Source organism: Gracilinanus agilis, chromosome 5 (assembly GCF_016433145.1).
Source record: "Gracilinanus agilis isolate LMUSP501 chromosome 5, AgileGrace, whole genome shotgun sequence".
Classification (NCBI taxonomy): domain Eukaryota; kingdom Metazoa; phylum Chordata; class Mammalia; order Didelphimorphia; family Didelphidae; genus Gracilinanus; species Gracilinanus agilis.
Window position 1 is genome coordinate 282,392,684 of NC_058134.1, and position 24,783 is coordinate 282,417,466.

At 48.3% G+C, this 24,783-nt stretch overlaps 2 protein-coding genes across 2 annotated transcripts; one reads left to right on the plus strand and one right to left on the minus strand.

The window, feature by feature from the left end:
- Window positions 1-3,554: 3,554 nt before the first annotated feature.
- STAT6 (signal transducer and activator of transcription 6) lies at window positions 3,555-22,074 on the plus strand. Its single transcript, XM_044677516.1, has 22 exons — window positions 3,555-4,651; window positions 6,567-6,705; window positions 7,137-7,275; window positions 7,778-7,861; window positions 8,379-8,499; window positions 8,981-9,033; window positions 9,411-9,559; window positions 10,448-10,579; window positions 10,796-10,984; window positions 12,228-12,315; window positions 12,497-12,619; window positions 13,075-13,167; window positions 13,365-13,571; window positions 16,265-16,359; window positions 16,484-16,620; window positions 17,372-17,518; window positions 17,951-18,014; window positions 18,149-18,256; window positions 19,001-19,084; window positions 20,134-20,214; window positions 20,476-20,592; window positions 20,802-22,074. Exons 2-22 carry the CDS (start codon window positions 6,590-6,592, stop codon window positions 20,992-20,994), a joined length of 2,520 nt encoding a protein of 839 aa, XP_044533451.1. The 5' UTR covers window positions 3,555-4,651; window positions 6,567-6,589; the 3' UTR covers window positions 20,995-22,074.
- Window positions 22,075-22,162: 88 nt separating this feature from the next.
- NAB2 (NGFI-A binding protein 2) lies at window positions 22,163-24,757 on the minus strand. Its single transcript, XM_044677517.1, has 4 exons — window positions 24,692-24,757; window positions 24,430-24,562; window positions 23,868-24,056; window positions 22,163-23,024 (listed from the first exon to the last, which is right to left on the minus strand). Exons 1-4 carry the CDS (start codon window positions 24,725-24,727, stop codon window positions 22,915-22,917), a joined length of 468 nt encoding a protein of 155 aa, XP_044533452.1. The 5' UTR covers window positions 24,728-24,757; the 3' UTR covers window positions 22,163-22,914.
- Window positions 24,758-24,783: the final 26 nt, after the last annotated feature.

The window sequence follows — 24,783 nt, forward strand, 5'->3', positions numbered from 1 at the left end:
CCATTGCCTACCCTTACCACTCTTCTGCCTTGGAACCAGTACACAGTATTGATTCTAAGGTGGAAGGTAAGGGTTTAAAAAAATGCTTTTGTTACTAGTCTCCCTTTCTTTTGGACTTAACCTTGTGACTCTTACTCTCATCCTCCCATCCCTAAGGATATTAGTTCACACTTGTATGATATTTTACAATTTATTTTGTAAAACAATTTCCTCATCACACTACAAATAGTATCATCCCCATTTTATCAGTGATAGATTCAGAGTGACTCCCTTGCTTTAGTGGGCAAGTAGGTGGTACAGAAGACATCTCATCAAGAAAATTAGAGAGAACAGCTAGCTTAGTGGATAGACAGCCAAGATTGGAGTTAGGAGGGGCAGCTGGGTAGCTCAGTGGAGTGAGAGCCAGGCCTGGAGACGGGAGGTCCTAGATTCAAACCCGGCCTCAGCCACTGTGTGACCCTGGGCAAGTCACTTGACCCCCATTGCCCACCCTTACCAATCTTCCACCTATGAGACAATACACCAAAGTACAAGGGTTAAAAAAAAAAAAAGATTGGAGTTAGGAGGATCTGGGTTCAAATCTGACCTCACACACTCCCTAGTTACCTCTCCAGTTCCCTAGCCGTTACTGCACTTCTTTCTTGAAACCAATACTTAGTATCAATTTGAAGACAGAGGTAAGGGTTAAAAAAAAAAAAAAAGCCCTATGACTGAAGACTCCTGGACAACCCCTTTTCCTATTCACCTCCCTTCTCTACCCCTCTGCCCTAACCTGTGTCAGGATAGCATTGGCCAAAAGCTCTCATAACCCAATGACTAACCTTCTGCCTGTGAACTTCTCTGAATTCAGTGGAGCTGCTCTTTCTCTAACAAGCACAGTCTGTTACTAGGCATATAAATACAACAGTAATAGGTATATATTACATAGTGTTTTGAGGTTTAACTTACATACACAATTTCATTTAATCCTCACAAGAACCCCATGAACTGGGATCATTCCCATTTTACAGACAGGGAAACCCAGAGAGTACTTGGCCAAGATCAAAGGTGGGAATAACAGGACTCAGCAAATGACTCAATATGTAGTAAGAAACATAAGGATTGAAAATCCCCACAAAGGGTGGCAAAAAATTGGAAAATGAGGGGATGCCCTTTGATTGGGGAATGGCCGAACAAATTGTGGTATCTGTTAGTGATGGAATACTATTGTGCTCAAAGGAATAATGAACTGGAGGAATTCCATGTGAACTGGAATGACCTCCAGGAATTGATGCAGAGTGAAAGGAGCAGAACCAGGAGAACATTATACACAGAGATAGATACATTGTGGTACAATCAAATGTAATGGACTTCTCTATTAGCAGCAATGCAATGATCCAGGACAATTCTGAGGGACTTATGAGAAAGAATGCTATTCACATCCAGAGGAAGAACTGTGGGAGCAGAAATGCAGAAGAAAAACAACTGCTTGATCACATGGGCGGATATGATTGGGGATGCAGATTCTAAAGGATCACCCTAGTGCAAATATCAATAATATGGAACTATGTCTTGATCAATGACACATATAAAACCCAATGGGGGAAGGCAGGGAAAGAACATGAATCTTATAACCATGGAAAAATATTCTAAATTAATTAATTAAATAAAGATTTCCAAAAAGAAAATTTCCACAAAGCTCCGAGCCTGGGTGACTGGGAGAATAGTGACATCATTCACAAAAAAGGGAGGGAAGAGTGGGTTTAGGGATAAAGATAATGGATTTAGTTTTAAACATGTTGATTTTGTGGTTCATATAGAAGAGACTCAAAAGAATAATGAGGGACAGCTAGGAAGCTCAGTGGATAGAGAGCCACACCTAAAGATGAGAGGTCCTGGATTCAAATTCAGCTTCAGATGCTTCTTAACTCTGTGACCCTGAGGAAGTCATTTAACTCACATTACCTGGCCCTTACCACTCTTCTGCCTTGGAACCAATACACAGTATTGATTCTATGCAGGAAAGGAAGGGATTGAAAAAATCATGACATAATCAAAGTAGTTTCAGAATGAGAATAAAAAGATTTTGGTTCTGGGACTGGTTTTGCTACAGCTTCACAGAATGGGCAAGTCACCTAACCTCTCTGGAATTGTTTCCCTGAATGGAAACTGAGAGGGTTGGATTAAATAATCTACAGACTCTTCTGGTTTCCATACTCTAGGTTTTCTGTAGCATTTAAATCACACGTAGGACCTGACTAGAAGCTCAACCCTCCATCCTCTAGTCTACACGAACTCCCTCTGACTAATGAAATCAAGGCTGGCAAGGGGCCATATCATGTTAGATGTTCATGATATCTTGCCACTGAAATGGCCAAAGGGGCCAGAGCCTCCTTTCACCCTCGGTTTTCCTCCTTCACCTATTGAGACTTGGCCATCCTTAGACTCTCAGGCTGAGGTCTGATGAGGTTACCTTTAGTCAGAGTTGAAGGAAGAAGGGGGAGGTGGAAGTATCCGCAGAAATGCCTTTGCCAGACTCCTAAGTACAGGTCCACTCTTCCTCCCACCCTCTCTCCCTTGCCCCATAATTCTACTGCATACCCACAAACACATAATTCCTTCTCCTACTCCTTCCTTCATAGGGGAGTGCCATCTCTGCTAAAGGTGGAATGACTATTCTCCTTCCACACCTCTTGGGGAGAGATGAATAATTCTAGTTTGCCTTTGGATGGTGCTTCAATTTACAAGACACATTCACATCCATGATCTCATTTGAGTTTCACAACATCCCTCTATCGTCCTCAGGAAGGCTCAGCCTCAGCTGGAACTAGAGGTGGAAAAGATGACCTGGATTATTCTTGTTTAAGAGTGTCTCAAAGCCAAGATGGCAGAGCTGAGTCTTCTGACGCTTGGTCCAGGGTGATTGCATTCCTACTGAAAGTCAAAGCAGGGCTCCCTGCCTCAATTTCCCCAGATGTGCTGCGGTGTGCAGTTTTGTGACAACCTTTCTTGTGGGGCTGCTCACTTTTCCCTCTCCCTTCCACTATCTCAAGGACTTTAACGATGATGGATCATACCTAAAAAGCATGCGCGCGCGCGCGCGCACACACACACACACACACACACACACACACACACACACACACACACACACACACACCACTCTCTTTCAAAGTCTATAGACTTTGGTTTCCTAACCCCTGGCGTTGCAGAGAGCCATCGATGAAAGTTGCTGTCCCTGGATTCTCTTGGGTGAAAATCCATATCCACGAGTTCGTGCATGCACGTGCCCACTCACACTCACTCCCACGTGTCACACATACCACATTCCAATGGTGTGGGCAAGAGGGCAGAGTGCCGGGCACCAGGGGGCAGCACAAACCTAATTATGTCCTCCAAACTGAGCTAGAGACTTGAGAAAGCTTCGAGGAGAGGAAAAGGGAAGCCAATGGGACAGCTACAATGCGAGAGGACCCAGGACCCACCCAGTGGCCATCTCCTCCCCCTCAGTTGGGATGGGTGGGTGTCAGGACGCAGGCGTAAGAAAATAGGAGAGAGAGACATCTTCCAAGGGATGCTGATGACTCACGCATATTTATTGAGCAAGATCTCTGGGTGTGTGGTGGTGTGTTGTGTCTGTATGTGACTTACATGTTGACGTGTCTTTGTGCAGAGTGTTTATGTTTCTGTGTTTTTCTATGCTTGTCTCAGAAAGAGAGACTTTCCCAAAAATCATGCAGCAGAGTAGGATTTGAACCCATGCCTCTGGAGTACGAGGAGGAAATCTTGGTAGCTGTAGAAGAGAATGATTTTCGTTCCACGGGGCTCCTTCTTTTGATCCTCCCCGGGTTATCTTAATGAGTCCTAGATGTACCCAGTGGTCAGCCCATCCTGGCCCATCCCAGCGAGCCCCATGAATCCTCTTGCTAGCCCCCTGAGCCGTCAGTGGTCGCGTGGTTTCTAGATCGATGTGTCTGGCCCGTAGAAATGAAGAAACAAAAAATGTACCCTTCCCATCTGCTTCCCTGTTCTCCGGCTGCGCTTCGGGGCTGCTGAGAGCCCTAAGGGTGGGGCTGCTCCAGAGAAGGCTCCTCAGGTGTACTTAGCCCCTCTTCGGAGAACCCGAGAGTCGTTGGGCTTTGGGAGGAAGGGGAAGCGCTGGCCAAAGGAGAAACTTCCTTGAGTTGTTTGCGGGAGCCAATTCTTGGATTCCCATATGAGCACTTCCGTCTCTGGAAGAGGGCCAGGGCCAGGAGGAGGGCAGAGGCAGCCAACAGGAGTGAGGACCCTTCTTCCACCTGTGAGCTGACCGAAGGCCATGGGCATGCACCCAGAGCCCAGAGGTCGGCCTTCCAAGCGGGGATCCCCCCTTTAACACATACACCCACCCACTTTCTTCCTCTTCCTCCTTTGGCACACTTTCTCTTCTCTGTTGTCGTCAGAGATCCAGGGAGGGACTCGAGGCCAGTAGAGAAGCCGGAAACGGCAGGCAGAAGCAGCCGTGACTTGCGCTGACGAGGAAGACCTGGGAAGGATTGTTTTTTTTTTTTTTTAATCGAGGGGTGGGGACCCTAACGGGAAAGGCCCCCACCTCGCTGGACAGAGTCCCACGCCCATGGGGCCAGGCAGTGTCCACTGAGAGAGGGAGAAGACTCCAAAGGGGTTGCTAAAGGTGAGGGGGAGAGGAAGGAGGGTCGGGTCAGAGGCTGTTCTCGGGGCTATTTGTCCCCCTTCCAGCTTGGGAAAGGGGAGGTTGAATGGGGAGGAAGTTTCTCAGCTTCCTGCCCTTTGGGATGCCCTCGCGGGGAGGCTACAGGACGCTAGAGAAGACTTCAGTAGGGGTGGTGGGATCATATTTGAGTTTAGAAAGTTTTTTTCATCCTCTCTGGGTTCGGGCTGGGGGGCCTTTGGCTCTCTCCGCCCCTGGAGGTCGTGCCTCGAGACCGGCCGAGTGGCGAGAGGAGGAAGAGGTTTTCCCTCCCCCTTCCAGAAAACGGGGAGGGGAGCTGCTACACTGGTCCCAAATAGTTGAAGCCAAGAGCCAGGGGGAGAGGCCCGGTCTAAGTCCTTGATTTCCAGCATCAACACCCCTAAGCCTGAACTCCCAGCAACGGGGGTGTGGCCTGGATGGAGATTTATGACTTAGAGGAAGGGCTTCAGACCTCATGGTTGGGGTGGGGAGGAGGAATTTCCCTAATGAATACAAATGCTCTGCTTCCCCTTCCTATCTGCTTTCCCCCAAGCTTCCCACTCCGCCCCTCCCCCCAAACCCTAGCCAGCTGAAGGGACTGAGATTTCTCCCAACTTAGTTGACCCATTTAAGTCACGCAAACATCCCGACCCTGCCTTCCCGCTCCCAGAGCAGGCAGGGGTGCTGGGAGCTCCTTTGATTTGAGGCAGGGAGGGCCTAATTGGAGATCAACAACAGGCTGAGGTTCGCGGTGCTGGGAAAAATCATGAGGCTCCCAAGCTGAGGGGAGAAGCTTTTCCTGCTCACTCAGAGATCTCTGGAGTGGGAGAGAGGTAGTGAGTTCTCATCCATCCCTAGAACGTCAGGCCAGAGTTAGAGGGATAAACTAGGACCCTGGAGAAGGACCCAGGAGGTTGGGCTCAAGGGAAGAATCTTATTGGGGGAAAGTGTTAGCTTTGGTTGGGGGGGGGGGGGGAATTGAACTCCTGGAAAGCTAAAGAGGGCGGAGCCCCAGGTAATGAGCCTCTGATGGAGTCACCTACTGCAGCCCCCTGGAAGGCTGAGATTTCCGAGAGAGGGAGGGATGGGATTGAGAACCCTAGAGTATCAACCCTGTCTTCATCACTTGGGGGTTTCCATTCCCCTCCTCCTCCTCCTCCTCCCACCCACCTGTGAGGTCAGAAATATGAAGTGAGAAGCCTCTGGGGAACTACTGACCTACACCCACTACAACTGCTTGCTCAGAAATTGGAGAATGTACTTTATTACCCCCTCCCACCCCTTTATCTTCTAGCTTCTTCTTCACCTCTCCCTTCGGATTCTTGACTCTCTCTTCTTCACTCTGCCTCGTCTCTCCTTCTTTTTCCTTCGTCCTCCCTCAACACTTTTTCACATTTTCTTCTCCATTCTATTTCCTTCTGTCCTCTTTTTATTTCCTTTCCCTCTCCCTCTATTTCTCTCTTCCTGATCTCTTTTTCCTCCTCCCATTCTTCTTTATCTGCTTCTCTAATTCTCTCTTAGATCTTCTCTTCCTTTCCGTCTTTTCTGTCTCCCCCTCCCAGCTATCCCCTCCTCTTCACTTACCTTCTTTCCATCCATAGTCCCTTGGCCCCTACTGCCTAAAAATTGAAAAAAAAATATTTTTTTTAATTGTAAAGGATTATTTTAGCTCAGAGATTGTGCCCAACTCAATTGTGCCGAGATCTGTTGTGGGGACAGCCAGGCAGACTGGACTGTAGTTTGAGAGATAACATCAGTTGATTGGAGAAGAAAGATAAGTCTTAGGGTCATGCCTCTGACTTGGAGACTGTAGAGGAAAACCATGGAAATAGAACAGGAACAAATCTTAGGACGGGACTTCTTTCTCCAATAATCGGTTCTATTCTGCCATTTCCAGGCTGGCCTCCCAATTCTCAGACTATGTCTCTCTGGAGTCTAGTTTCCAAGATGCCCCCAGAAAAATTCCAGGGGTTGTTTGTACAGTTTCCCCAACGTCTCCGGCATCTTCTGGGGGATTGGTTGGAGAACCAACCCTGGTGAGTTTCCTGCAACTATTCTAGGTATCTCTCCTGGGCCCTGGAAATTCTTGTGCTCTGTCCTTTAGGAATCTGGGAACAGATTCCCTCCCATCACCCCACATTCTCCAAATTTCTAAGAATGGATAGGCCAAATTGTAATTGGTGGGGGTGGGGAAGATTCTGTGAAAAGGGGAAGGGCTGAGAGAGGAGGATCAACCCTGGTTGGGGAATTGGGGAGATAAGGAGGACTTTGGGATTGCTGAGAGATCTGGAAACAAGAAGGATGATGGCAACCAAGGACTTCATAGAGGAGAAGTTCTGAGGATGCAGAAGCAGTGGGATAGACAAGATGAGGGGATGAATTTGAGAGGGTCAGGGATTAAGCAGCTCTCATTTGATGGGAAGCCATGGGGTGGGATGGTAGGGAATACTGCCCTTCTCTCTCCTAGGGAATTCCTAGGTGCTTCTGATGCCTTCTCTTGCCGGATAGCCAGCACCTTGCTTTCTGAAACTGTCCAGCAGTTGAAGTCTGCAGCTGGTGAGCAAGGAGAAGGGAGGACGACCTTGCAGCACATTAGTAGTCTAGAGGTGAGCCTGTCCTGGGTTGGGGGCAAGGGAGAGAAGAAGCCAACATTTTGTAAGCACCTACTTCTTATGTGCCAGGCAGTGATTATCTCATTTGATTCTCACAGCACTGGGAGTGAGGTCCTATTATGATCTCCATTTTACACCTGATGAAATTGAGGCATACAAAGGTTAAGTGACTTAGCCAGGGTCACTCAGCTAAATGTCTGAGGCTGAATTTGAACTCAAGTCTTCCTGCCTCCAGGGCCAGGGCTCTATCTATGACACTTAGCTGCCTATGGTGCCACTTAGCAAACACTAGGAAAGAAGGAAGTTTATACACTGGACATTTGAAGGATGGGATGCCAATTCATGTGTATTTTCTACAAATGGTATAGGTCATTTAGTGTTCATTTCCCCAGGGCGCCTTAGAGGTGAGTTGTGTATTTGGAGCAGGATAGGGGTGGAAGATAGCTGACAAGAGCCTGGGGCAGCCCCAAGCAACCCATCCCAACTGCTTCTGCAGAGTCTGTGCCAGAGAGACCCACTGAAGTTGGTGAGCACTTTCCGCCAGATTTTACAAGGAGAGAAGGTGGCTGTCTTGGAACAGGTATTGCAATCCCATCCCCTTGGCCCCTGATTGAGTCTCGTGGGTTCAGCTCTGAGAATGGGAAAGAAGGGAAGGAAGTTTTGTCCCTGACCAGCCCTCTAGAGGAAAGGACCCAGAGACTCGGGGTCAGTCACCCTGAGGCCAGAGCGAGTTCTAACATCAAAACTGAATGAAGCTGGTAGGGGATGGAGGAGGGAGGGAAGCAATATCAGAGGCTAGGGGTATTGGAAGACCTGAAAGGGAATTCTGGGTCCCCCTGGTTCCCCCCTGCCATGGAGGCTACAGCAAGGGTCTGGCTGCTGTAAAAGGAAGGGCAAGTCAGACATGATGTGTATGCATATGTGTGTAGAAGGGCATGCATCCTGAGAAGAAGGCCAGAACATAGTGGGGAAGGAGGAGGATATCTCCAGAGCATGGGATGGAGGGCCAGAAAAAGGACATGGAAGCCTTGGAAGGGTAGAGAAAGTAAATTCTGGATGGGATGACCTTCAGCCTCATGCCACCTGTTTCCCCACAGTTCCATCACCTGCCCCTTGCTTTCCACTGGAAACAAGAAGAGCTCAAATTTGGCATGGTACTTCAAAGGCTGCAGCACCATGTGGGAGAGATCAGGGCCCTCCGAGAGGCCACGGGACAAGGTAGGAAGAAAGGAACCAAGATGCAGACAGCCATGAGTCTAGACCAGTGGTTCCCAAACTTTTTTGGCCTACCGCCCCCTTTCCAGAAAAAATATTACTTAGCCCCCTGGAAATTAATTTTTAAAATTTTAATAGCAATTAATAGGAAAGATAAATGCACTAAATATGATGAAGGAAAAGAAATTAAGAACTTTTGAATTACAGCCTATATTTCAGGATAATCCGTAGGGATCTCCTTTTGCAGCCAGAATTGTTGGTATGCACCAAATGCATCTGTGGCCATCACCACCTCCCTGCAGCACCCACCAGGGGGCAGTGGCGCCCACTTTGGGAATCACTGGTCTAGACGGTGAAGAGGGAAAAGCTCACAAAAGCTGCTTCCCTGCCAGCCTCAGACCCTGGGAGTCTTGGGGTGGGAAAGAAAGGGGGACCCTAGCTCCAAGCGACTCGAAGTCTTTGTTCCACCCTTCAATCCCCTCAGCATGTCTACAGAGCATGATGGAGGAATCAGCTAATGGAACAAATTCAAATGAGGTAAATGGTAAATGAGGGCCTAAGGGGGTAGAGGGGGAGTTCAAATCATGGCGAAGGGGAGTGTGTGTGTGTGTGTGTGTGTGTGTGTGTGTGTGTGTGTGTGTGTGTGTGTGTGTGTGTGTGAGTTAGACTTCAAGCAGGTCCTAGAAGACCACTTGCTTGGGGTATGGCATTTATTTCAAACTCCATGACCTCCTTCCAACTCTCAGCCTGACTGCCTGAGAGAAGGAAGACCTGGGACAGGAGTGGGGGCAGGTCAAAGGTTCTGCTTGGAGATCTCTCAGCAAGAACTCTCCTGGATGTTGGGGCTGGGTGATGGTGTACATGATGACTGGAATGGGGAATCTGCTTTTCTGACCCTTCTCCTGCCTCCCTAGCCATTGCTAAGGTTACTACAGGAGACAATCAAGGAGCTGGAGGGGGCCAGAACCATGGTCCTGAAGAAGATCCAGATTTGGAAACGGCAACAGCAGCTGGCAGGGAATGGGGCACCCTTTGATGAGAGCCTGGCACCCCTTCAAGAGAGGTCAGAGCTGGCATTGGAAGGGCACTTGGAGCACAAGGACATGGGCAGAGATGAGGGAGATTTGGAAGAAAAGCCAGATGGATGATGGGGCAGGAATGTGAAACAACTCTGGGGATTCAAAGGCACAGAGTACAGGACCATGGAAAAGGTCATGCTGGGATCTGTAAGCATTGGTTCAGGGGTTCTAGAAGAGACAGAACAGGGGGCAGCTGAGAAGCTCAGTGGATTGAGAGCCAGACCTAGAGATGGGAGGTCCTAGGTTCAAATCTGGCCTCAGACACTTCCCAGCTGTGTGTCCCTGGGCAAGTCACTTGACCCCCCCCCCCCCATCGCCTACCCTTACCACTCTTCTGCCTTGGAGCCGATACACAGTATTGACTCCAAGATGGAAGGTAAGGGTTTTTAATTTAAAAATAAAATAAAAATAAAAAAGAAGAGACAGAACAATGGACACCAAATAAGCTCTGAATGGCAACTCTCTGGAGACATATCCCTCTCATCTAAAAGCTATTTCTTCTCGACCTAGACACTAGCATCCCAGTGTCCTTCCCATCAAATGGGGGGAGGTGAGGGACCAACTTCCCTTGTCATCCTGGAAAATTTGGTTGACCCCTCACTGAATCACCCTTACCCCTGCTCTCTTCACCCCTAGTCCTAGAGCCCCTGTATGCTGCCCAGATCCCATTTTCTACTGATGGCTCCTCCTTTTCTCTGCCATTTGCCCAGGGTAGAAATGAAAGAAAGCAAGGATCTAGGTCTAAGGGGTGGATGCAGGCAATAGGGACCAGAGGGGAGAGATGAAACTCTTGGTGGGGCACCAGCCTATGCATGACTGGGGCAGGGTGGTCAGAAGCGAAAGCTCCTTGACACCCCTGTCCCTGGCCCCAGGTGTGAGAATCTGGTGGACATTTATTCCCAACTGCAGCAAGAGGTGGGTGGGGCCACTGGGGAGCTGGAGCCCAATATCCAGGCTGCACTGAACGGCCGGCTGGATGACGTCCTTCGGACCCTGGTTACCAGGTATTCACTGCGGGCATCTCTCCCTCTTGAGCAGAGGTTCCCCCACTCTGATTCCCAGCTCGAACCACTATGGAAGGCAGACATCAGGGAAGGAGGGGGGATGTTTTGGATAGAGGCATCATGAGGAGGACTTGGGCAGAATCACAGCGGGCACCACAGAGGAAGCAGTCCCACCCACTACCTTGGCTTAGTATCTCCTTGATCTTCTCCCCACAGCTCTTTCTTGGTGGAGAAGCAGCCTCCTCAGGTGCTAAAGACACAGACCAAGTTCCAGGCTGGGGTTCGGTTCCTTCTGGGCTTTCGACTCCTGGGGACTCCAGCCAAGACACCCCTGGTCAGAGCAGACATGGTGACTGAGAAGCAGGCGAGGGAACTGAATCATCCCCAGGGGTCAGGAGCTGGAGTGTAAGTGAAGGGGCTGCTGGTGGGGAACTTCTCAGGAGGAGGGAGTTCTTGCATATGGTCTAGAAAGTTTGTTAAGGAGTCTGGAGGGTTGGGGGTGTCTGTTACAGTGAGGGGACCACCCTAGAAGAGAAGCTGAGGGACCTACAATGGTCACAAGGAGGAAGGATGTTTCTGTCCTAGAATAATGGGTATGGGCTTGACTTAACTCATTGATTTTAAACTGAACAGGGACAGCTAGGTCACACAGTGGAAAGAGTATAAGGCTTTGAGTCAGAAGGACCCAAGGGGTTCAAATCTGACCTCAGACACTTACTAGCTCTGTGACCCTGGGCAAGTCACTTAACTTCAATTGCCTCCTAGCACTTACCATTCCTCTGTCTTAGAATTGATACAAAAACAAAAGCTGTTTTGTTTTGTTTTTTAAGATTTTAACCTGAGGAAATCTGGAAATAGAGACACAGATTCTAAATAGGAAATTTGAAAGTGTCTTGACAATACCAATACTGGATCTGTATCCCAAAGAGATCAGAGATAGAGGGAAAGGATCTACCTATACCAAAATATTTTTAGCAGTTTTTTATGTAGTGGCAAAGAATTGGAAACTTAGGGAGTCTCCATCAACTGGGGAAAAGATGAACAAGTTGTGGTATATGGTTGTAATGGAATAAATACTATTGCATCATAAGAAATGACAAAGAAGCCAAGTTCAGAAAAACCTAGAAAGAGTTATGTGAACTGATGCAAAGTGAAATGAGCAGAACTAGGAGAACAGTGTATACAGTAACAAATAAGGACTAAACTATTATCAACCAAAAAAAGGTTCTAACTCCAAGGGGCTCAAGCTTTCCACAGTCAAAGCAGAAACTGTTGGTGTCTGGTTGTACATCAAAGTGGACCATCTTCCATTTTATTTCCTTCATGAGTTTTTTTTTATTGTATTGTGATATCTATCTTCTGCCATGGAATGAGAAATATGGAAATATGTATTGCATGAGAACCCTGGAATAACTTATGTCAGACTATTTACTGCCTCGGTTAGCGAGAAGGGGAGCGAAAGAGGGAATCTGAATCTCAAAATGTCAGAAAACAGTTGTCAAAAATTGTTTTTCTACATAATCAAAATTTTTTTAAGTAAAAATAAACAAAAGCAATTGGCTTGGGTCATCTGACCCAGGTCAGGAGCAGACTAAATATTCTCACATGCATAATCATCTTTTTTGGCCTAAAACCCTGCCCTCCCTAGGGAAAGCACAGGAGAAATCACCAACAATACAGTGCCTCTGGAGAACAGCATCCCAGGGAACTGCTGCTCTGCCCTCTTTAAGAACTTGGTGAGGAGCCAGCTGGTGGGTGGTGAGAGGGAGGAGAGGGAGATGAAGACCTTCTGGCACAGTCTATCCAGAGCTTCCCAGCCTTCCTAGAAAGGGGGTCAGGGGACAGACTCATCCCTTCCTTCTCAAGACCTACTCCCACTCCTGCTTTCCCTTCTCAAACTTCCCCTTCCTATCTCAGTTACTGAAGAAAATCAAGCGTTGTGAACGGAAGGGCACAGAATCTGTAACGGAGGAGAAGTGTGCTGTTCTCTTCTCTACTAGTTTCACCCTGGGGCCCAACAATCTCATCTTCCACCTCCAGGTAACTGCTGAACGATCTTTTCTCTTGGAAACACTGGCCCTTGGTCTCTGTCCACTACTCCTCAGTCTTAGATTCCCCAGGATGCTTTGCTCCCTTGTGCTGTTGTCCTCCTTCTATCAAGATGCCCATCTTCTCTGTGGTCTGCCACCTCAACTCTACCCAAAATCCTAGCCCTTGGCCCCCACTTCTTTTCCATTATGCCACTGATATTCTGAGTACCTTACCTCTCTCTCTCCATCCCTCTGAAATCTAGTCATCAAGGTTAGATGATGATAAGCTGTCATCCTCCTTTTCAGGGATATCCTACCCTCTCTTTCTCCATCTTGGTTATATTAAAGGGATCAAAAAGGACCAACTATCTCAGGAAATATTCTGCCCCTTCACCCCCTCCCCATATCAGGAAAGGTAGCAATTGTTGGCTTGATTCTGATTCTCCTCCATCTTTTCTACCCAAGGCTCTGTCTCTTCCCTTGGTTGTGATTGTCCACGGGAACCAGGACAACAATGCCAAAGCCACTATCCTATGGGACAATGCCTTCTCAGAGATGGTGAGTGAGGGAGTCTTGGATTTGTGGGAAGGGCTAAAGGAGTGGGTCAGGAGGAGAAAATAAGAGGGGTCAAGGGAGAATTAGAAAGCAATAGAGAGTAACTAAGGGTAACAGAGAGAAGAGAGAGGCAGAGCTCGATGGTAGCTTGGGAGTCCTTTCTCTGGCTGATTCCTATCCTCCCCTTTTGGCCCCCTAAGGACCGAGTACCATTCATGGTGGCTGAGCGGGTACCCTGGGAGAAAATGTGTGAAACACTGAATCTCAAATTCATGGCAGAGGTGGGAACAAGTCAGGGCCTTCTCCCTGAACATTTCCTCTTTCTGGCCCAGAAGATTTTTAATGACAACAGCCTCAATATGGAAACCTTCCAGAACCGCACTGTGTCATGGGCACAGTTCAACAAGGTTAGTCCTCCTTCTCCCTAGATTCTTCTCCCAGGAAGCCTGGGAAACACTAAATCTTTCAGACTAGCATCTCCTTGATGGAGAGAGGAGCCATGCTCAGGAAATCTGATATCCTCATGCAATGGAAAAAATGCTGGAGGTATAGGCAGAAGACCTGGGTTCAAATTCTGAACATGATGTTCAGTACTTATACACAAGTCACTTCACTTAATTGCCTTCAATTTTCTTAGCTATAAATGAAGGAATTGGAAGATATAATTTCTGAGATCTCTTTCAGCTATAAATCTTGGATCCTATAATGGATTAATAATATAGAAAAATAAAATTTAGTTTATGAAAATTTTCATTTATTATTTAAGTATTAATAATGTAGACTGAGGAATAAAAAATGTGTTCACCCTGGCAGCTGTGTGATAGCCACAACCCCCAAACCAGTTTCACTTCTGCCATTCCAACCATTCTGGGTGCCCTGACTAGGTCCCACAAAATGTATACTACAGTACAGTCCTGACTGAGTTGGTTCTTGAGTCCTTTTATTTATCATCTTCATTAATTATTTGACATCTATTCCAATAGGGTGGATGGAAATTATTCTAGGTGCCTTTAAAAACATTAATCATAGTTTTATTGATGACTTTTGTTTTGTTTCTGGATATATATTTATAGTCTCTCCTTTCCTCAATGATCCCTCCCTCATGACAATGAAAATTGTTAATTAAAGCCAATACAGTGATGGATTCTGACAGTATATATAACATTCCACACCCATAGTCCTTAACCTGTCTACCAAAAGGAGGAAGGACATTTCCTCTCCTTTTCTCTGGGTCCAAGATTTGACCTTGGGTTCTTAAGGCCATGTTGGAGAAGTCTAGGTTCTGGAAGACTCTACCTACCTGGAAAGACTTGGAATTTAGGTCTAGCAACCGAAGGGCAGACCACTGTCCAAGGGCTAGCCTAGCTAAGCATGAAAAAACTTAGTAATCAGAAGGGTAGCCACTAAAGTTTTAGGTGCAGAGACTCATAAAGACAGAATCTATTAAGGCATAAAGGGATGGCTAGGGAGTGCCTACACCAGTGAAAGCATAGATCTTTAAAATGTTGATGACAAGGACAAGGGAAAGAACAATCTGCTCCTTGGAGGTAGGATCATGGGTTTAAAGATGAAGAGATTTTAGAGGTCCTCTAGTCCAGTGGTATCAAACTCAAATAGAAATGAGGCCACATCAATATCCCTGTGGATCACATATTGACTTAGAAAATCACATATTAACATTATCTAGGTCAGTGATGGTGAACCTTTTAGAACCTATTAGAGATCATGTGCCGTGCCCCATTCCCCCAGAGACCATGTGCCCTCCTGTCCCCCTTTTACCCCAGACAGGGGAGGGGAAAAAAGAAGGGGAGAGTGGCCTGAGTGATCAGCTTAGGGGAGGGAGTAAGCACAGAGGGGCAGGAAGGCACAGCGGAGAGGAGGAAGGGAGCAGATCCATCAGAGCCCTCTGCTTTTCTAATAGCTAACTCTGCCAAGAATGGCAGGCATGCCCACAGAGAGGTCTCTGTGTGCCATCTTTGGCACATATGCCATAGGTTTGTCATCACAGATTTAGGTTTTATTGTATTTTTATTTCTTTTGTTCAATATTTCCCAATTACATTTTAATTTGGTTTGGGAGTCTTGGGAGCTGCAACAGCTGGTGAACTACCTGTTTGGAAACTCTGGTCTAGTATACTCCCCTCATTTTAAAGCTGAGGTTCAAGGGAGTTCAGTTACTTGTCTAAAAGTATATAGCTACTAAATAGCCAAGGTTATATTTCAGGTCCTCACACTTTTGCTCCAACCACTCCTCCTCTTTTTTTCTTGCTGTGCTACTAAGACTAGTGAAGGAAGGGTAGTGATTGGGAAATGCCTTCCCACCCACCCATCTACCCCCATTAGAATAATAATACAAATACATTTCCTTAACTGGGGGAAATCCACTTCTTAACAATCTTATGAGGCAAAGAATATCTTTCTTTGTTTCTTTCTTTCTTTGCTGGTTTGTTTGTTCATTTCTTTGTTTGTTTGTTTGTTTGTTTGTTTGTTTGTTTCTTTCTTTCTTTCTTAAACCCTTACTTTCCATCTTAGAATCAATGCTGTGTACTGGTTCCAAGGCAGGAGAGCAGCAAGGGCTAGGTGATAGGGGTTAAGTGACTTGGCCAAGACCTAGAGTTCCTACCTGATCACAAGCTGAATATTTTGTCCTTGTACAAGATAAACCATGCGGTTAGAGAGCCAGGCCTAGAGACAGGAGGTTGTGGGTTCAAATGTGGCCTCAGACACTTCTAATAGAAGGTAAGGCGTTTGGGTTTTTTTTTTAAGCTTTTTGACTAACTGAAGATGAAATATATTTAAACTAAAGCAGGAAACATTTAAGTTATCCTTTAATAATCTTCTAACTGGTAGGAGGATAAAGTGTTGAAATGGCAGAGAAGGCACTGCCAGCAGGGTTCTTCTACCCTTGGAGTCTTTGGACCTGGGCAGTTTAAGCCTAAATACCCCCTGTCACTTGACAACTCTATGGTGTGTGCCCAGCTTACATTTTTGCATGCTATGCTTTCTGCCTTCTGCCTGTACTCAGACTGAGCCCAAGTTTTGTGCCTTCACTCTAGCTCTCTCCCTGTCTCTGCCCCCTCACCCTCCATCATTTTCCCTAGGAGATTCTCCTTGGCCGTGGCTTCACCTTCTGGCAGTGGTTTGATGGTGTCCTGGATCTCACCAAGCGTTGCCTCCGCAGCTACTGGTCTGACAGGTGTGTTGCTCCTGGCCAATGGGATTCAGAAGTCCTCCTCTTCTGGAGCCCTTGTCCCTTCTTCCACTGGATACCCAGGATCCTCCCAGTTTCTGAGCCATCTTCTATATTCCCTGGTCTTCAGGCTAATCATTGGCTTCATCAGCAAACAGTATGTCAACAACCTACTCCACAGTGAACCAGACGGTACTTTTCTCCTTCGATTCAGTGACTCAGAGATCGGGGGCATCACCATCGCACACATCATCCGGGGCCAAGATGGTAAAGTGATGCCAGATTCCCTGCCTGTACACACAGGATTCTTTCCTGGGCAGAGGCTTTCTGAATGAAGAAATACCCCTGTGTGGGGCAGCTGGGTGACTCAGTGGATTGAGAGCCAGGCCTAGAGATTTGAGGTCCTAGGTTCAAACCTGGCCTCAGACACTTCCTACCTGTGTGACTCTGGGCAAGTCATTTAACCCCCATTGCCTACCTTTATAATTCTTCTACCTTAGAACCAATACATAATGTTGATTTTAAGGTGGAAGGTAAGGGTTTTAAATATATATATACTTCTGTGATTCCTGGCTGCTCATTTCACTGGTCTCTCTAACCTTCAGAAATCCTTAAAAGCCTAACGTCCCTTCCTCCTGCTTCGGTCAGCCCCTCTCCCCTACTCTACTACTCTGCTTTCTGGAAGAATGAGCACTTCTCCAAAGGACCCTCACCTCCTCCAGAGTGTTAGCACCAAACCTAGGGCTTTGTCTCCCAAAGCCTTCTTTCCTTCCAGGATCTTCCTAAAAAGAACAAGAACCCAGGAGCCCCCTCTCTCTCAATCTGTGTCTATTCATTACTAAACTCTGAGGCTTAATTCCTGCTCTGTGTGTGTACGTGTGCTTTAACAATACAAACTCAAAAGTGCCAGGGATTGGGGACACCTGGGTCACCCTTTCTTGACTCTATGATCTGAGTTAGGTACCTTTACAGAGAAGGTCTGAATGGAGGAAACTCAAGACTTCTTTTCTCATCCCAGGTACACCACAAATTGAGAACATCCAACCATTCTCAGTCAAAGATCTATCTATACGATCCCTAGGGGACCGGATTCGTGACCTAGCTCAGCTGAAGAACCTCTACCCAAAGAAACCCAAAGATGAGGCCTTCCGGAGCCATTACAAGCGTAAGCCAGAATCCTTCCCACTCATACACTCAGAGCTCTTGCCCTTCTCAAATTCTTGTCCTTTCCTTCCTATTCTTCTGGAGCATATATAGATATGTATTCTGTATATGCTTCTATAGTTTCTGCCCTCGTATCCTTTCTTCTTCCTTCCTGTCACACTTCCCCCTTATTCCCGTCTCTCAACCCTCTATCTACCCTTTCTTTATCCCCCATCTCCCTGTGTCCCCATCCTCTATTTCTCTATCCCCTTTAACCTTGTTTCCCATTGGCCCTATCTCCTTGACGCCCATTTCCCTAACCTCCTCATTCTACTCCCTAATTATCTCCCATCTCCTGATTCTCCTGTATCATTATTGCCTTAGACACATCTCAATCTGTCACCTTTCCCCTCTGACTTCCCAATCTCTTGTCTTCTCTCCCCCACCCCAACAGCGGAACAGATGGGCAAGGATGGCAGGGGTTATGTCCCAGCTACTATCAAGATGACTGTTGAGCGGTGAGTAGAATGGGAAAGGGATCAGGTACTATTTCTGTGGTGTCCACACATGAAGGCGATATGAAACTTCTGAGCATAGACTATGGGACCCACTGGGCACTGGGCAGCATATTCATCTCCCTACTCTTGTTCAGGGACCAGCCATTACCTACTCTGGAAAGCCAGCTGCCTTCCATGGTGCCTGCCTATGACCTTCAACCTAGTCCTGAGCCCTTTACCATGCAGTTTGGATCGGAGAGAATGTGAGGATCTGTTGCGATGATTTGCTGTTGGGTCATTTTCAGTCTTGCCCTACTCTTCATGATCCTATTTGAGGTTTTCTTGGCAAAGCTACTGGAGAGTTTGGCCATTTCCTTCTCCAGCTGATTTTACAGATGAGGAAACTGAGGCAAATAAGGTTAAGTAGTTTGCCCATAGTCACATAGTACCTGAATCCAAATTTGAACTCGAGATGAGTCTTCCTGACTCCAGGCCCATTATTCTATTCATTGTACTGCCTAACAGGGGGAAAGTAAATAATCATCCATAACTAACATTGACTAACTGACATACCCATCATTGGCTTTAAGGTTTACAAAGCCTTTCCTTACCTTATGAGACAGGGCTTGGATTCTCATCCCCATTTTACAGATGAGAGGTCAAAGGCCCAGAGAACATTAAGAGATTTATCCATAGTTATAGAACTTGTCAGGGTGGGAACTGGGGTTTGGACCAAGATTTCCTAACTCTTAAGTCCAATTGCCTTTCCGCCACACCATTGTCTCTTAGAATACCAATCAATTGGTTCATAGGAATAGTTTATTAGTAGAAAAGAGCCTGGGGAGCTTCAAGGGGCTTGCTAAGGAGAGGAAATAGTGGGTGGGGGGGGATAGCTGACTAGGTTCTTCAGTTTTCCTTTCAATGCAATGGGTGCAGAAAGTGCCCTGAGGGGATGATAATGTGGTCATGGAAATGTACTGGGATCAGATGGCCTTTCTGTCCTTCAGGCCCAGGGCTCCAGGACTCCCAGTACACCAGGTGCCGACATATCACATGCAGCCTTTGGAGGAAATGTCCACCTTTCAAGATGAGTAAGTCTAACCCCTCTAAGGGAAGTCAAACGTTATCCACATTGGGCATGAGGGAGATTTGTTTCCAACTGCCCCCATCTCGAGAGGGGATAAAAGACTAGGAATTTATTATCATCAAGATCTACAATTGCTCAGTATGTTGGGGCATGCTAGTGGGCATCCTCGGGCTGGTGGATTGTTTGGGCTTGGAAGCTCTGAGCTACAGTTGGCAAAGCTAGTCAAGTGTCCTTTCTAAGTCTGGAACCAATATGGGTGGGAGTGGAGGAAGGGGAAGACTTCAGATTCTCAAAGGAGGGGGAAACCAGCCCAGGTCAGAGAAACAGAGCAGGATAAATCTCTCATGGGCATCACTGGTGGGAAAGAGCCTTTGAGTGGTCCCTGTACTTTTAGCCTGGAAGAGATAGGGAGACCCAGGGTCACAAAAAAGGTCTACTAATTAAATAGGGAATGGAGGCAAGACTTAGAAAACAATTGTACTCTTCTCTCAAGCCCCAGGGTCCTCTTTTCCTCTGGCCTCTTCTAGCACTGACTGCCTAGGCTGCTGATTACATAATAGCTTTTTTATTGTTTCTTTCACTTTCCATCTGTATCACTCCTCTGTCCCCTTTTAGCCTGAAAGCTCCCTTAAGGGAAGAATGGTATCTTAGCTTTTCAAAATCCAACTGTACCTCTCTAGACCTAGCTTGGTCCTGTTAGTAGGTGCTCAGTGAATGACTGCTTCTTCTGAGAGGTTAGAATTGTGAGAATCACAGCAGGTTAGAGATGGAAAGTCCTTAAGAGATCACACAGCTCATTTAGGTACTTTTTCAGCATACAGTAAGGCTGAGAATGATAGGATCTTCCAACCCATCCAATCCAACCCCTTCCATCTTACTGACAAAGGAACCTTTGAGAGGCCAGAGAACTTGCTCAGTGTCACAGAGAGGACAGAACTGGGTTAAAACTTCGGATTCCAAGTCTCATGCTTCTACTATGTCTTCCTTTCCAATCTTTCCCTTTTCTAATAACTTCCTTCCCTCCTCCCCTACCACCCTTACTTCTCCTTGTAGACCATCACTACAGTTGGCATCGATGGCTAACAGAATGAATCAGAGTCAGCTGAACCTGCCTTTTGACCAAACACATCCTCAGTAAGTAATAGAACTGGCATAGGAGATGTACTTCCCTCTCTCCAGCCCTATACACATTGACCCCTGCTGACACTGGGAAAATAATTTGATCTCTCTGAGCCTCAGCTTCTTGATTTTTAAAATGAGGGAGTCGTGTTAGAAGACCTCCAAGATCCCACCCAGCCCTAACTCTCTGATGGCATGGTCCCCTTCTTTGTGTTGAGCACTAGCATCCTATCTCCAAACCCAAATTCTTATTTGATTTCTCTTGTGCCACCAAAGGGTTCTGATTCCATCCACGGACCCAGCAATCCTCAACCCCAACCCCATGGCCTGTTCAGAGGTGATCATGACTGAAGAAAGCAGGCTAGAGCCACCTATGTTTCCAGTAGAAAACTGGTGAGTACTGGAATTAGGGGGAAATTGGGAGACTGGTGGGAGAAGGGTAGGGCTAGGGGCAGGCACTGGATGGAGAAGGGTAGAACCTGGAAGAACTCTGGGTAGTGGAGGGTGCAGGGTGGGGTAGAGAAGAAGGGTTACATCTAAGAGATGAGAAGAACGAACATTTCCTTTAATATAACTGTATTTCTCCATTGCTCTCCTCTAAGGAATGAAGGCTTCCCTTCCTTGTTGCCCCCGACCGATCAGGACCTGACCAAGCTTCTCCTGGAGGGGCAGATGGAAACTGGGGCAGGGTCCCTGCCAATTCAACCCCTTATGTCCACCTCTCACTATGGGCAGCCTAGTTTGACCCCTTCTTCCCATCTAGACCTAAGAACCAATCCTAGCTGGGGACCCTAGCTGGAAAGGGGGGTGGGGGGAAAGACCCTGGGAGATCCTTTCTTCCTAGCCTTCAAGAGACCTCCACAGGTTCCCACCAACTTTTGGAGATGGGAACCTGCTCTGGTCTGGAATTCAGTCCATGACTTCTCCCACACACACACACTCCATAAGACAGTCATAATAAGGGGTCCCCTGCCCTTCTGCTGATAGACCCACTGTCCATCAGAGCAAGAGGACTCTGCCAGGAGAATTTGCTATGGGCATCGTAGCGCTTCTCCTACCCCCTAGCCCACCTCTCCTGAATAGGGAAGGTGGGTCTGTAAAATATGGGAAGTCCAAATAAGCCAGCACATGCCACCCTAGGCGGGAGGCACAAGCATTCCTCATACAAATGTGTGGCAGATGAGGCCAGGGGAAGACAGAGAACAGTCCCTCCTACTGCATTCAGAGCCCTAAGACCCATATGCAGAAACACAGACACGCTCAGGTCTATGCACTGTTATCTGGGGCTGAAGTGATGAGCTGGCTCCAGGCAGCCTGGTGATGGGGTTTGAAGAGGGCTTGGGTATGGGGAGGGAGAAGAGGAGGAGAGGTTTTTACACTTGGCTTCTGGTGTGGGTTTCACCCAGATTTTGAAAATAAAACAAACCACCTTGTAGCCAGGCCTCATGTCTGCACGAATGAACACGGGAGGCTCCTTGTCATGGATGATGGTACCAGGCAAGGCTGTTTGGACATCTGGAACTTTCTTCACAAATGCTCAAGCTTGTTGTGACTGCACAAGTGCAAATGTCTCCTCCTGTCTGGGGATGTGTGTGTGTATGTGTAGCATTTGCCAGCTCAGCAAATGCCAGGCCTCAGAGGTGAGGCGATGGCATCGTTTTTTCCCTTCTTGTGTCAGCATCGGTCCAAAAGAAACACTTTTCAGAATGCTTGTCCAGTGAGTGCTGGTCACTGTCAGGAAGGACTGAGTGAATGGTGCCCCCCACACCCACTAGTGACATGCCCCATGGCAAATTACTTAACCTCCAAGTCTCAGTTTCCTCATCCACAGAATGGAGATAACCGCGCCAGGGTGGATTATTTGCCCAGCTCATATTTCTACAACCCCCTTGCAGCACCACCCCCCATATCAAATCAGCACCTCAGTGCAGGCCACCCCCACCCTGGGGGCCATGATTCCTAAGCCATAAAATAAATTTTATTCCAAAATAACAAAATAAATAATCTACTGTACACGGTGCGAAAGAAGAGATATTCTAACTGCTCACACAGACGCTGTAGTTCAGTCCCGGGTGGGGGGGTGCTCCTGAATCCAACCCAGGCCCTCCACAGGGAGCAAGGGAAGGGCTGGTTTTTACAGGGGAGCCCATGGCGCCCCGGGGTGAGTGGGGGGGGCAAGAGATGACTGATAAACTTTTTTTGAGGGGGTGGGAGTAAACTGCAGCGTTTGTTAAATTAAAGAGACAAACTAGAAACACAAATATGGAGAGGAGAGAGGGAAGTTGTGGGGAAGGCCAGGGTTCTCAGGACTCCTCCACTTAGGCCGAGAAAACAGTTTCTATTCTCAGCTTCGAGACCCTTCCAGAATGGCTCCATTTCCCCTAGCATCCAAAATGTTTACCTGTCAAGACAGGGGTTCAAAGCTAGAATGTGTGTGAGAGATGGAGGGAGGAGGCGCTGCCCCAGAATGTCCAGGAAGGGTGTTTGAGAGGCAGAGTTCAAACGGAATTCCCTTCCCTCCAAGCCCAGGGGCACCAGATTCTGCCCTTGTTCTGGCTGCCTTATTGCTAGATGCCCCATTGTCCAATGCCCATGGAGCAGGGGAGGCAGATGGGAGGGAATGTGGATGATCAGAGGACTAGATTCCAGGGATCTGAGAGTCCAGGATCTGTGGGAAGCAGAGGTCCAGGGGTTCTAGCCCAGGGTAGACATCCCTCACTGCCGGCTGGCCTCGGCCTCCACCTTCACGCTGGCCCTTCTGCCCTCCACGAGGGCTGGGTGGGTCCCAGGTGCAGGACACCGTTCCAATAAGCCTTCTTCAAACTCTGCAGGGAGATGGGGTAGGTTAGGAAGGGGCACAGAGAAGTGGAAGGCCCCGTTCCAACATGGACTCCCCAAAGAAGAGGAAAGATCAAAGGAAGGGGTCAGCTCCCAGCCCCAGCCTTGCATGGCTCCCAAGCTCGAAGGAAGGCCTTCTCTCTGGCTCTGGGGCTCCTGCCTCTGTATTGCTGGAATTTCTGGTTCTAGCAGGAGCTGCGGGGGCGAGTTGGCTCTGACCTCTCCTCCTCACCCCCCCCCTTGCTCTCCTCCTCCTCCCCTTCCCTGGGCCTCCCAGGCTCACCCCACTCCAGCTCCCCCCTACCAATGAGTTTCTGGGAATCCTGGGGGGGGGGGTGAAAAAGGCGGCCAAAGAAACACAGGAAGCCACCTCCCAACTCCTCCCCCAGGCCCAAGTCCCCCCAGTCTCCACCCCCACTTCCCACCTACACACTATTTAAAAATACTGAGCTAGGGTTGGTGGTTTTGCCTGCTGCGTCACTCTCAGCCTAGCAGCTGCCCCCCCCCACTCCCTACACTGGCACCTCCCTGCTTGGCTCTTCCACACCCATCCCTGCCCCCAGCTCCCCTAAAACACAACTGGCCCCAAGTTGTGACCTCCTCTCCTCCCTTGGACGTGCTTATGCCCACCCGTGGGTGAGCTCTCCGCTTCCCCAGCTGCTCCCCAACAGGTAGAGCAGTTCGGCACCAGAAGGCAGGTTTTCCCATTCCCTCACAATCCTGTGTCCCCACCTGTAACCCCGGACTCCCCCGGGCCCCAGTGCTGCTCCCGCGTTAGTGTTCTTTCTACCCAAAGCACAAGGACTAAGGAACAGTGCCAACTGTCTCACCTGCGAGGGGTGGCTTCGCAGGCAGACAAGGGCTGAGCCTGCCCACACGGTCGTGGGAGACAAGGCGGGCAAGCCGCAGCCCCTCGTCCATCAGTGTCTGCTGCAGGATGTGGCGGCTCCACAACCCATGGGCGGGTAGTGCCAGGGGCAGGTCAGCAGGGGGAGGTGTCAGCCTGGGGCACCCCACAGCTGTAGGCATGGGGCACTGGTCAGACATATTATGATGGCAACACAGAATATAGACACCCCAAGATCCACTTGGTCTGCCCCAGGGTCTCCTCTAGTGCCCCCTTGGCCAGCCAAGGGTTAACCAGGGACTCTATTCAAGCTATTCCTTCAGCCTGCTTCCAGAGCACTTACGAAGTGCCCACGATATGCCAGGTTCCTTCTCTACTCATCACCTTGTGGGGCAAGAATTAAACAGGGCTCCCCCTGTCTCTATTCAATACACAAGGACTCTGTGGTCACCCCCCATCAAGGACAGGGGGGCGATCAGCTCTGTGGCTCCACCAAGAACCCCTGATGGCCCTGCCCCTTGAGAGGCCCGCTCCGTGCAGCTTACCTTGTAAGTGGCCATCCAGACTCTCCCCAGACAGGCTGGCACTGTCTTCCTCCAAGCTGGGGCGGTACAGCGGGCCGAAGGACTCGGGTCCTGGGGGCGGCTGCAGAATTTCAGAGTGACTCTGCTCCCCAACCTGCAGACAACACAAACATGAGCAAGAACGGAGGACAGGAGGCAGGGAAGATGCCAAGAGTCCCTGGCACCCCTGAGATAAGAGTCTAGATAAGAGTCCATGCCCCATGCCAACCCCAGAGAAACACACCTCCTGCTTCAGTTTCTTCAAAGGTGGCCCTCCCATCTCTTCAGTATGTAACCTGCAGGGGGAAAGATCTGGGGTAAGTGGGGCGGGGGACA

Coding starts and splice junctions, on each gene's coding strand:
- STAT6 (XM_044677516.1), top strand. CDS start 6,590: ATGTCTCTCTGGAGTCTAGTTTCCAAGATGCCCCCAGAAAAATTCCAG. Junction 6,706..7,136: donor TGGTTGGAGAACCAACCCTG/GTGAGTTTCCTG, acceptor TCTCTCTCCTAG/GGAATTCCTAGGTGCTTCTG. Junction 13,572..16,264: donor CATGGGCACAGTTCAACAAG/GTTAGTCCTCCT, acceptor CATTTTCCCTAG/GAGATTCTCCTTGGCCGTGG.
- NAB2 (XM_044677517.1), bottom strand. CDS start 24,727: ATGGGAGGGCCACCTTTGAAGAAACTGAAGCAGGAG. Junction 24,563..24,691: donor TGAAGAAACTGAAGCAGGAG/GTGTGTTTCTCT, acceptor TGTTGTCTGCAG/GTTGGGGAGCAGAGTCACTC. Junction 23,025..23,867: donor TGCGAAGCCACCCCTCGCAG/GTGAGACAGTTG, acceptor ATCTCCCTGCAG/AGTTTGAAGAAGGCTTATTG.